This window comes from Lasiodiplodia theobromae (assembly GCF_012971845.1).
Source record: "Lasiodiplodia theobromae strain AM2As chromosome Unknown scaffold_1, whole genome shotgun sequence".
Lineage (NCBI taxonomy): Eukaryota > Fungi > Ascomycota > Dothideomycetes > Botryosphaeriales > Botryosphaeriaceae > Lasiodiplodia > Lasiodiplodia theobromae.
Genome location: NW_023336399.1, coordinates 1,711,805 through 1,723,001, shown reverse-complemented (window position 1 = coordinate 1,723,001; position 11,197 = coordinate 1,711,805). Strand labels below are relative to the sequence as shown.

The 11,197-nt window shown below is 57.8% G+C and overlaps 5 protein-coding genes across 5 annotated transcripts; 3 read left to right on the top strand and 2 right to left on the bottom strand.

The window, feature by feature from the left end:
- Nucleotides 1-349: 349 nt before the first annotated feature.
- Nucleotides 350-2,066, bottom strand: LTHEOB_525 (Transposon mutator sub-class protein; the record flags this gene model as incomplete). Its single annotated transcript, XM_035514374.1, has 2 exons — nucleotides 350-1,993; nucleotides 2,055-2,066. 2 exons carry the CDS (start codon nucleotides 2,064-2,066, stop codon nucleotides 350-352), a joined length of 1,656 nt encoding a protein of 551 aa, XP_035372527.1.
- Nucleotides 2,067-3,806: 1,740 nt separating this feature from the next.
- On the bottom strand, nucleotides 3,807-4,913 carry LTHEOB_524 (Regulator of chromosome condensation RCC1; the record flags this gene model as incomplete). The annotated part of the gene is made up of 1 exon (XM_035514363.1): nucleotides 3,807-4,913. One exon carries the CDS (start codon nucleotides 4,911-4,913, stop codon nucleotides 3,807-3,809), a length of 1,107 nt encoding a protein of 368 aa, XP_035372526.1.
- A 265-nt stretch (nucleotides 4,914-5,178) lies between these two features.
- On the top strand, nucleotides 5,179-5,725 carry LTHEOB_523 (Ribosomal protein S9; the record flags this gene model as incomplete). The annotated part of the gene is made up of 3 exons (XM_035514352.1): nucleotides 5,179-5,359; nucleotides 5,417-5,502; nucleotides 5,561-5,725. 3 exons carry the CDS (start codon nucleotides 5,179-5,181, stop codon nucleotides 5,723-5,725), a joined length of 432 nt encoding a protein of 143 aa, XP_035372525.1.
- Nucleotides 5,726-6,439: 714 nt separating this feature from the next.
- LTHEOB_522 (uncharacterized protein) lies at nucleotides 6,440-7,814 on the top strand (the record flags this gene model as incomplete). The annotated part of the gene is made up of 2 exons (XM_035514341.1): nucleotides 6,440-6,600; nucleotides 6,683-7,814. 2 exons carry the CDS (start codon nucleotides 6,440-6,442, stop codon nucleotides 7,812-7,814), a joined length of 1,293 nt encoding a protein of 430 aa, XP_035372524.1.
- An 819-nt stretch (nucleotides 7,815-8,633) lies between these two features.
- On the top strand, nucleotides 8,634-10,513 carry LTHEOB_521 (Streptomycin biosynthesis protein; the record flags this gene model as incomplete). Its single annotated transcript, XM_035514330.1, has 3 exons — nucleotides 8,634-9,345; nucleotides 9,406-9,436; nucleotides 9,490-10,513. 3 exons carry the CDS (start codon nucleotides 8,634-8,636, stop codon nucleotides 10,511-10,513), a joined length of 1,767 nt encoding a protein of 588 aa, XP_035372523.1.
- Between the last annotated feature and the right edge of the window lie 684 nt (nucleotides 10,514-11,197).

Genomic DNA, 11,197 nt, shown 5'->3' with positions numbered 1-11,197 from the left:
GCAGGCTTGTTTGATCCCGGATCTTCCTCCGGCCCTCCATTCCATTCCTGCCCACAAAAATCTGACAAGGGGATCGGCCACTTGGTCCGCAGCCAAGTGGCCATCACTGCATTACAAGGAAACAAAAAGAAAGTGACGGGCCTGCAGTGGAGTGACCCTGCCCGCGTGGTGCGTGTGCGCACTGTGCCGAGCGCCGTCCACTCCGCCCTCTGTGGACGGCGCTGGACATTCCTGAAGCCGATGCTGTTCCCGACCTGGATCGAGAGATATTTATGCCGCCGTGGAACCTAGAAGTAAGACGAGTTAGGGGTGCAGGAGCGGGGCTCCCTGCCTGACCCGATGCTTCTGTTCAACCAGCACCATTAGCGCGACGCCGTTGCATCAGCGCTATCTGTTTTCCTATCAGCGCAACCTGCTTTTGCAGCAGAGCCAGTTCGTCGTTGTCGTCGTCATTGCCGCCGCCAGTCCTGTTGTTCACCGCGTTGGCGCGCACCATGCCCGAGCCAGAGCAGTTCGGGCAGGGCCGTTGCTCGACCATGGCTGGAGACACAGGCAGCGCAGACGCCCGGCCGGTGGTACTCGAAGCCGTCGAGGCGGACGGACCAGGGCCGGCATTGCCGACCATGTTGCCAAAGCCATTGGTGTTGTTTGAGGTGTTGTAAGCGTTGTAGTCAGTAGCAGAGAGAGATGTGGTGGCAGGCATGGTTTGGCGACGCTGCGACGTGCGCGGCGGGCTCGCGGGCCCGATAACGCGCACACCGCTCTCAAAAACAAAGGGACGTTCGTTCTGGTTCTGCGTAGGGGCGGGCGGCATCGGGTCCCCGTTCATGTCGTGCCCGTTAAGATCAAAGGCCAGCGCTTGCTGCTGCTGCTGTTGTTGTTGTTGTTGTTGTTGCTGCTGCTGTTGCTGCTGGTGCTGCTGCTGCTGCTGCTGATGGGCCACCATGTTCTGCTGCTGCTGCACGGCCTGCATTGACACGCTCTGCTGCTGCTGGGCGGCCTGCTGCTCGCGCACCATGCGATCGGCACGCCTCGACTCCTCCATGGCGACCTGCATGTCGCGTTGGCGGTCGGCCATGTCATTGTTGTTGGGGCCGGGCCCAGGCTGCTTGTGGCTGGGGCGGCGGGGTATGGCCTCGCCGCGGGCCTCGAGAAGACTCTGCTTCGACTTGGCGGCGAGGCGGTCGGTGATCTCCTCGCCAAAGCGCTCGCGAATCAGGTCGACAATGGCACGCGGCTCCGTCTCGAGGGTGACATGGAAGCCGGCGCGCTGGATGACGTCCTTGACCCAGCGCTGGGTGTGCTGGACGCCGCGCTTGGCGTACTTGGGCTTGCCGTCGGCATCCTCGTAGACGTCGCGGCTGCAGGTGTGGTTGGCGACGACCGACGAGACGGTCAGCACGCCCGTGTCCTTGTTGATGGTGGCGCGCAGCTTCCACGGGCAGCCCTGCATGAAGTGGCGGCACTGGTAGATGGCACGCGTCTGGTCCTTCTTGTGGATGCGCGTCAGGAACTTGTCGCGCAGGGCCCAGCTGTTGACGGCGAAGCGCAGGGCCTCGAAGTCGGCGTAGGTGCTGCCCTCGCGGGGGGTGGGGATGTCGAGGTCGGGCGGGGCATTGGGATGCTGATGCTGCTGCTGCTGGTGGGACTGGCGGCGGTGGTCGTGGTGGTCGTCGGGGTCGGGCTGCTGGGGCTGATGGGGCTGCTGCTGCTGGGGCGGCGGCGGGGCGTGCGGATGGTGCGACGGCTGCGTCTGCAGCTGGTGAAGAGGATGGGCCGGGTGGGTTGGAGGAGGGTGAGGCTGCGGAGGGTAGTGGGCGGCGGGCATCATGGTGGGCTGGTATGGATGTGCGGCGGGCATCGAGACTCCTGCTTGCATCGGCGGTGCCTGCGTGGAAACGAAGGGCTCGGTGCCGTACGGCGGCGGCGCATGCTGGTTCGCTCGACGCCGCGGGGTGGAACGCTTGGGGTGGTGCCCGGGGTTGAGGCGGACCTGCTGGCTGTGATCAGAGGCCGTGTTGCGCGAGAGCCTGAGGGCGTGGGCGAAGAGCTACCTTGTTCGGCATTTCGATGTTGCCGGAGTGAGTAAAAGGGAGAGCAACAGATTGTTATACGTTAACTATTACGTAATGCGTATAGAGGGGTCGATTCGCCGGCCGCCAGCTCCGCCGACCCCAGTCGCTCGCATCGGTCCTCAGCTGTAGCCTGCCCTGTTGTTGTTGTGGTGAAGAGCGAGGCGATGCCCCTTGTACCTGCGGCTCGGGCGCCGAGGGCCCCCAGCCATCACGCGCGTCCCAAGCTGCGCGCTGTTGCGGCCGCCCTTTGCTCGCGCCGCTGCAGAGCCGCCCGCACGCTCCTGCTGCCGTACCAGGCGGTACCTTGGTGCGGCAACCTTATTCCTGCCCACGGCCGGACCGTTTCCTGTCCCCGCAGCGGCTGTGCGCTGCCCTGCCCAATGCCCTGCATTGCGATGGGTTGGCCGACTTGCCCATTCAGGCGCTCGCTGACTACCCAGCCAGGTGCCCTCTGCCCTTCTCTCCCTGTGGCGCCATGTTGGTGGCCGCGCCGATGGGTGGGGAACGAACCGCAGCCCAGCCTTTCGCTGCCCTTCCGGTCCAGCTTGGATCGAGGCCGGCCGTTGTTTTAGAGTGCTGCTGCCGCCTCCGGGGAAGCTCCAGGTGCATGGTTGCTCTTAATATGTGCAAGCACCGGGGCCGCCGAGCTTCTTTCCGCCACGGCACTGAAGCGCCCACTTGAACACGAGCAGACAGCGAATGACAGTACGATGAGACGCATAGTCCAGCTCCTTCTACATTCGTTTGTAGCCCAGAAACGCACGCAAACCAAGCCAGCTGCCGCCGGCGCCAGGTGGATGGACTGACGGGTACCGAAACCTTGAAAATTTACACTGAGGGCACACGAACACTTGGCTCGCCGCCATATTTCGCCACAACTCCAGTTCTGTAGGCACCTTGCGGCATCTTGCAGTCGCCCAAGCCATGATCCACGAGTCATGTCGCTGTAGATCCGTCCTTTGGTCGATGCAACGATCGAGCACAAGAATCTGAAACCCTGAGCTACGTGAACAGACTGAGCTAAGCACACTCGCCTTTTCAGACGGCGCGAGAGCTGGCATGCAGATAAGAGCGGCTCTTTTTCAAGGGACTGTTCTGTGCTTATCATGAGCCTGCAGTCTCGAAAAGGAAAGACGTTACAGATGCAGTATACTATAACCAGGGTCTATTTCTGCCGATTTTTTACATTTCGATAAGATGGTGTAACCGCCTCTTCTATCCGCGTTCCACACGCATCATTATCTTTCCTGACGTGGACAAGCCGCAGTACTACTGTATTGCTTTTTTTTTTTTCCGACATGCTCATGAGCTTCGACCACTGCAGGAGAATGTCCGCGCGTGACACCCCTGGCGCCGTTATCAATCAAATTCTCCTACAGCGTGCCTGCCTTACCTCCGGGTGCATCTCCACGCATCCCCGCCCACAGCATCGCCTACAGCACGGCTAGCTCGAGCCTGCTTAAGAGACGCAGAATGGCGTCAGAACGAGCTTGTGCTAGTTATTCAGAACAAATTCATGTCAAGAACCATGTCTCTCGTACCAGCTTGAGCTTCTGTTAACGAGAGCCGAGGCAAACGTCTTTGGCTTCTATCGTTCGCTTCCACTTAATTAAGTTCATAAAAAGCTAAATAGCCGTATAACGTGAAAAAAAATCCGATTCTCGTCTTTCGTTTTTTTTTTTTTCAAAACAAGGGCCACGAGAAGCAAGCCTCTTTGATCTAGTATTGATTTTACGCTGGCTGGGCAGGTTCTTCGTGCGCAAGAATGAAGCTGGTGGCGCACCCAGCCGTGATCATCTTGACTTCGCCCTTCACAGGAATCTCATTCCATGTGTCGACTACGTCGCCAGCCGCATTGGTCGGCTTCCCACAGTTCCCATGTTCGCCCCAGCCCCATGCCACCACGTTACCATCCTTGATTTTCGCGAGCACGTGTTCGCTGCCTATTGTCATAAACTCGACTGGAGGAAGGTCTTTCGGAGGCAATTGGCCGTGATCATTCCTCCCCCATGCCACAATTTTGCCGGATCTGAGCAAAACGTAAATGCTGCTCCAGCCAGATCCGATGTCAACATAATCAGCTATTTCCTTGGGCGCTGTTGACTTCACGAAGAATTTGTCTGAGCCGAGAACAAGGTGTGTGCCCTCGCGAGGGTTCCCAGCGATGTAGGTGAATTCGCGCCCACAGGTAACGCGGAATGCATGGAAGGGTATGCCTTCGATTTTCCGTGGTGACCAGACAATTGCTGCAGGCTCGCCCAGCTGCCCTTTGCGTCCATTACCCCACCCGTACACTTCCCCATTGTCGAGTATAGCCACCGTGTGGCTCATGCACGCGGCAATATCAACTACACGAGTTCCGGATGGAGGGAACTTGGGCAGCTTCTGAGGCCAAGGCGAATCTCTGACATTTTCGCCTTGACCCAACTCTCCATGACTGCCCGTGCCGCAGGTCATGACACGGTCTTCGGATACGAGAGTGGATGCCTCCCAGGTAGCTGCACAGAGCTTGATGGATGGCGGCGTAGGCAGTCTCGGTACCAAGCTGTCGGTGAATCTGGAGACTCCAGCGGACAGGTTCTGCCATGGAATGCGCCCATTTGAGTTATCGCCAGCTGCAAATATCTCGCAGTCAGCTGTTATTATTACGGTGTGATTCCCTCCAGCCGCCATCCACGTGGGCTGCTGGTCTCGAAAACGATGAGTGTCCGCGACAGGCTGAGGCTCTGATTCGTCCTCAGTGTGACCTAGGCCCAGCTGCCCGGAGCCATTAGAGCCGAACGCATAGAGTGTTGTGGGCGGCGCGCGCCGAGGCTGCTCGTGAGGGAGAAACCACATTGTTTCCGAGACGAGCAGAAGTCGTGACCGGGCGAGACGAAGCAGTGAATGACGCGGTGGCAGGGCTCTGGTAGCGATGCGGAGGCTAGCCAAGTGATTAGATAAGATCGGCGTCGGCGATTCGGCGACGGGCGCGCACAATTCGTTTAGCGAAAACCACCGCAAATTCAGAGCGCGCCCGACTGGACTTCGAAGCGACAGCGGACGACGACACTCCCCCACGACACCCACCCGGCACACCACTCCTCGCCATCCCTCAGCAACCATGGCCGCCCCTCAGAGTGTGCAATGCTTCGGCAAGAAGAAGACCGCGACTGCCGTCGCCCACTGCAAGGCCGGCAAGGGCCTCGTCAAGGTCAACGGCCAGCCGCTCTCCCTCGTTGAGCCCGCCATCCTGCGCTTCAAGGTCTACGAGCCGCTCCTGATCCTCGGCCTTGACAAGTTCGGTGCGTTTTCTCGCAGGTCTGGTATCTAAAGGGGCTGGAAGCTAACTGCCAGCACAGCCAACGTTGACATCCGTGTCCGCGTCACTGGTGGTGGTCACACCTCCCAGGTCTACGCCATCCGTCAGGCCATCGCCAAGTCCATCGTGCGTGCCATTCCCACGGAAAACACCGAGTGCTGCGGGTCACTAACCCTTTGCGCAGATCGCCTACTACCAGAAGTACGTCGATGAGCACTCCAAGAACCAGCTCAAGCAGGCCCTCGTCCAGTACGACCGTACCCTCCTCGTTGCCGACAACAGGAGGTGCGAGCCCAAGAAGTTCGGCGGTCCCGGCGCTCGTGCGAGATACCAGAAGTCCTACCGTTAAGCGACGAATGCACGAGGGGGAAGATGGAGTGTGGTTGGCTTTACAGGTGCTGGGGCACTACATCCTCGGATTTCTGGGTTTTGCGGGCGATCATTCAATAAAAAGGAAATGACATTGATTGCAAGCACATGGTTCTGTGCAAAAAATGGAGTACTGTGGTATGATGCATCGGTTGACGCGTCCAGAACTGGCTCCGCCTGGCCCCTGCAAGTTGTACGCAATTCCATGGGCGGTGCTAGTGCCAGATGGCTCTGGACGAGGAAGATGCATTTTGGGATCTTTACAAAAGATTTTCCGTACCCAGTACAGAATTCGTGCAGGAAATGGAATATGGACGTTCAGAATCGCCCCTTCCTTTATTGGCACTTATAACACACGACTTTAGTTCCGAAAACAGGGTTCACATCTGACATCATGGTTCACCAACAAAGTAGCTACGAGTCGCGATCTTTCCAATCCGGATACGATACCTGCATTACCTGCAAGATATATTGAGATCTTCAGACTGCCATCCAACACCAAGACCCCAAACCTCCACATCCCGTCTCAATACCACTCGCCTTGAATGCTCGCGTGCAGTACTCTTGATAATTCCAACCAAGCAACCCTGCCTCACTCGCAGCTCGCGCTTTAGTTTACCTTACTCCAATACACCATCAAAACATCAGCTTACGCCACATAAATCCTGCCAAAGTCTCACCTCACAAGCCAACGATGCTAGATACCAGCGAAGAAGCCGTCTACTGTCTCGTCGACAGAGGTGGTCTACAATGGCCAGCCGTGTACTGCTCACAGGAGATGATTCCCGTCCACGAAGTAGAGATTCGCCCTTCGGGGTATCATCTGCCGGTTCTTTTGCTCGGGGTCTTCGAATTGTAAGCCACGTGATCGATCCGCAATTAACCCATGATCAACCAAATTCCAACTCACATGCTGATCAACATCACCACCTAACAGCCAATGGGTCCTTTACCCCTACGACTTCGATCCTTCGGCCAGAGAGAACATAACAGACGGACCGCAGCAAAGACAACTCCAAGAGGCGTTTGACAGCATTCTGAACTCTACACCCGGCTGCCCAGCATACCCAAAACTAAACTATTGGCGTAGTGAGATGGTGGCACGCGACCTGCAGAACATTGTCACTTCTTCGAGTGAAAAGTCTAGCAACAACTCCGCCCTGCGCAGACCACGCAACACGAAAAGCGCGCGCCCTTCAGTGAAAGACGCGAAGAGATCATGGGAAAAATTCAAGATTAACAAGGAGTTTGGTGAAGAGTTCCGACATTCCAAGAAGAAGAGCAAGATCAAAGCGGGCGCCGGGAAGTGCACTCATCATTGGTTTCCTGATGAGGACGAGGACAATGCGAAGCCCCCGGTAGGATACTTCGAGAACCTAAGGAAGGAAAAGGAGAAGGAGGAGATGGAAAACGAGAAGCTTTTTCTGAACATCTCGGATGATGACGACGACGACGACGATGACGACAGCACGAGTGACGGTGACACCAAGAGTGAAGGTGGTGCTACGAGCGGCTCTTCTGATGAGGAGAACACTGACGATACGAATCCGCCCGTCTCACGCTCGCACCTATCGGTCAAGAAAGGGTCCCAAGACATCGCCTCCGAGGCTTCAGTGAAAACCTCCGTTCGTCCTCAGCCCGCCCGTAGCAAACAACCAAACAGCTCCAAGTCTTCCAGCACCCGGCCAGGTCAAGCTGACAATGAACCAGCAGTTACCAAGCTCTGTAGGGAACTCGACGGTGCCAGGGCTAACTCCGACTGGGACCAAGCTGAGACGGCCGCTAATCAACTCATACAACTGGCCCCCTGGTCCGACGATTCCACAATTCTCATTGCAAAGGCCTTGTTCCGGGTAGCACCCCGTCCCAACGTTGAGCACAATTTCGAGGACGATCTCAGGGATGCAGTCACTGAGCACATTCATTGCCGTTATGAACAGCTCAGGGCGACTAAGAACTCCATGCTAGCAATGCTCCTGAGAGATCACGAGGATCTCGCGGAGATGGTGTACGCCATGAGACTCAAGGAGTTGCGGGAGAAGAGAGTCGAAGTGGTGGAGATCGACTAGGGGATCTCGGAGATCTTTGACGACCAGAGGATGTTTGACCGGGCAGTTGTTGACTTGCAACTATTTGCCCCACGCCATGTGGTTGAACATCTCGACTGCCCCCCTTCTTGCCCAATCTGACATACAGATGAGCATTGGCTAGCGCCTGGAATTCAAGCGCGATGGTTCTAAGGAAAAAGAGTTATCAACATACAACATGGTGCTCAAGAAGAGTGCCGCCCGGAAGGTTTGAGTTTGCACAAAGTTTAAAGAGATGCCTGAGGAAAACTTGAGCACGACACTTATATCTACCTACTTTATGAATGATTTTGCTAGGGTTGGAGTTCACTTGGTTTTCTCATCTGGATGCAAGGTACCACAAAATATAGATTACCATTGCGTGAGAATCCTTTCTTTTTCTTGCCCCTAACAATGTGACTTTTTGGAAAAAGTGAGACTTTGGCGAACGATATGCACCGGTAGATCCAGTACTGTTTGCAAGGCGCTTTGAAAGTGTTGCTGTGTGAGGTGGGCGTCCACACGCTGCGGGGCGTTCCCCACTTTCGAGTCCCCTCCAATCAGCGATAGTCGAGATAGCATTATCCTACCGTTGCATCACTTCACATGCCATCTGCAGAAGTCCGTCCTCTGCAATGCTACTACAACGTCAGTCGCTGGAGTGCAGCATCATCGATCATTAGGCAGCAACAATCCAGCTATTTGCCTCTTTGAAATTCGCTCCTGCTCTGCTTGTGACGCCTGGCACGCTGCTAGTTTCCTAGCTCTCCGACCGCACCAGTCGAACCACGGCCACATCACCTTCCACGACACCAAACAATCATGCATACGAATATCCCCGAGTCCAAACTAGGCGAGCCCATCGCCGCCGCCACCGGCTCAGTCGCCGCCAAGTCGTCCTCGCTACCCCTCCGGCCCAAGAAGCTGCTCGCCGACTCGCCCTCGCCGCCGCGCATCCTCATCATCGGCGCCGGCTCGCGCGGCCACGCCTACGCCAGCGCAGTTGCAAAGCACACGGCTGCCATCATCGCCGCCGTAGCTGAGCCGATCGAGTTCAAGCGGCGCGAATTCGTCTCCCATTTCATCAACCGCGGCCCCTTAGCATCGGTGGAGACGGAGGAAGGCGGTGAGCACGAGCAGCAGGCATTTGCGGACTGGCGCGACTACGTGGACTGGGAGAAGGCGCGGCGGGAACGGGCGAAGAAAGCCTCCTCGGCTGGCGAGGCGGGGAAAGTCCCGGCGGGCGTGGACGCCGCGTTCGTGTGTGTGCTAGACGAGCAGCACCGCGAGGTCGTCGAGGGCCTAGCGCCGCTGGGCTTAGCCGTCATGTGCGAGAAGCCGCTGGCGACGACGCTGGCAGACTGCGTGGCTATCTACGACGCGATGCTGCGGGGCGGTCAGGGTAGCGTGCCGCGCATCTTCGGAATCGGACACGTGCTCAGGTATTCCCCGCACAACATGCTGCTGAGACAGCTGGTAAGGGAGCAGGGTGTGGTGGGGGACGTTTTGAGTGTGGAGCATACAGAGCCGGTTGGTGCGTGACCACCTTATGCGTCCCTTTGTGGAGTACGTCTGTGCTGATCAACTTGTACAGGTTGGTGGCATTTCTCGCACAGCTACGTCAGGTATGACTTGCCGAATCGTCCAACGACTGCTGTAATTGCTGACTGTGATGCAGAGGAAACTGGAGGAGAGAGTCCACCACTGCTCCGTCACTGCTCACGAAGTCTTGCCACGACATTGATTTCTTGCTGTGGATGCTCAGCGAGCCGGCGAAAGAGGGAGAGAAGACCCACAAACCGGCTTTCCTGAATTCGACCGGCACGCGGAACTTCTATAGAAGAGCAAGAAAGCCGGCGGCTGCTGGCACGGCAACCAACTGCCTCTCTTGCCCGATTGAGAAAGACTGCATGTTCAGCGCGAAGAAGATTTATGCGGAGCGGCATTTGAGAAAGGGCAACGCTAGGTGGCCGGTCAAGATCGTCAACCCTGAGATCGAAGACTGCCTCAGCACGCTGGGGCCGGATGCAGCCGAGAAGATGCTGATGAAAGACCTCTCGGAAGACTGGACATCCGAGACACCAGACGAAGAGGTTCGCAGACGACCCTGGTTTGGGCGGTGCGTGTGGGAGGCTGACAATGACGTCTGCGACGACCAATGTGTGACAATCACCTGGGAGGATGATGCTGCCTCAGGAAGCCTCGCCAAAACTGCGCAGTTTCACATGGTAGCCTTCACGGAGAAAATATGCGAGCGCCGCGGGCGCATTTACGGCACCAAGGGTGAGATTGAATACGACAGCGCCACGATCCGGGTGCATGATTTTGCAACCGACCGCACGGAGACGTTCTATCCCGAGCAGCGCGGTGGAGGTCACGGCGGCGGCGACGATGGGCTGGCAACGCAGTTTGTACAGGCGGTTGGCGCCGTCAAGGATGGCAGGATGGGGGTGGAGGAGGCGCAGCAGAAGTTCATTGGGTGCACGCTTGAAGAAGTGATCCAGAGCCACGCAATGGTGTTCGCGGCTGAGGACGCAAGAAAACAGCGGGCGGTAGTGGACTGGCACTCGTGGTGGCAGAAGAACGTCGAGGAGCGACTGCAGCATCAGCCGACGGCCTCTCCCCGCTCGCCAGCACACAGTCGGGCGAACTCGGGGCCGCAGCAGCCGCCCGGGTCGGCGGCAGCGTCGATGATGTCGTAGCTGTGCTGACGACGGCCGGCACGTGTGCACGATGTTACCATAGCCATGAATTCTTCTTTGGACCCGCCTCGCACAGACACAGCAGACCTTTTCATGGAACAGAATAATTTCCCACACGCGTCAAATTGCGCACCGCAGCCGTCCCAAGGAGCGGGAGATGGTAGATCAGCCGCTGCACAGGCGGCTGGAGCTGGGCGCTTCGAGAGTCTCCCGTGGATCAGACGACGATCTGGACATTGGCATGCAACGCTGGGGCGCTGGCCTCGGATCAGGGAGGAGGCTGAGCAGCCGCATGTGGAGCCGCGTCCATGCTCGGATCGTTTTGTTTCCTTCTCGAAATTCGAAGAAGCGCTGAGGTGGGCGCTTACAGATATTGCGAGGTTGCGGTGCGGCTCTGTGTATTTTTGCGGGCCAATCAGCGCGCGCGCGCTTCGCGGGGAAGGCGTCCAAGGCGAGCGGCTATTCGCACCTCAACAGCGTTGCAGCACTTGCGCTGCTGCGCGTCGGGAGCCGCACAGCGAAGGCGCGCATGTAGGAAGCCGTGGTCCGCAGCCGGCCGTGCAACCAGGCGCGACCCGCTGACGCTAGCAGCACGCTCTCGGCCGCGCGAGATGCCGCCAGACAAGCGGTCAAGAGCGGAGAAGTTCTCGAAGGCCGCCAGACCGGAGCGAAGGCCTGAGGAAA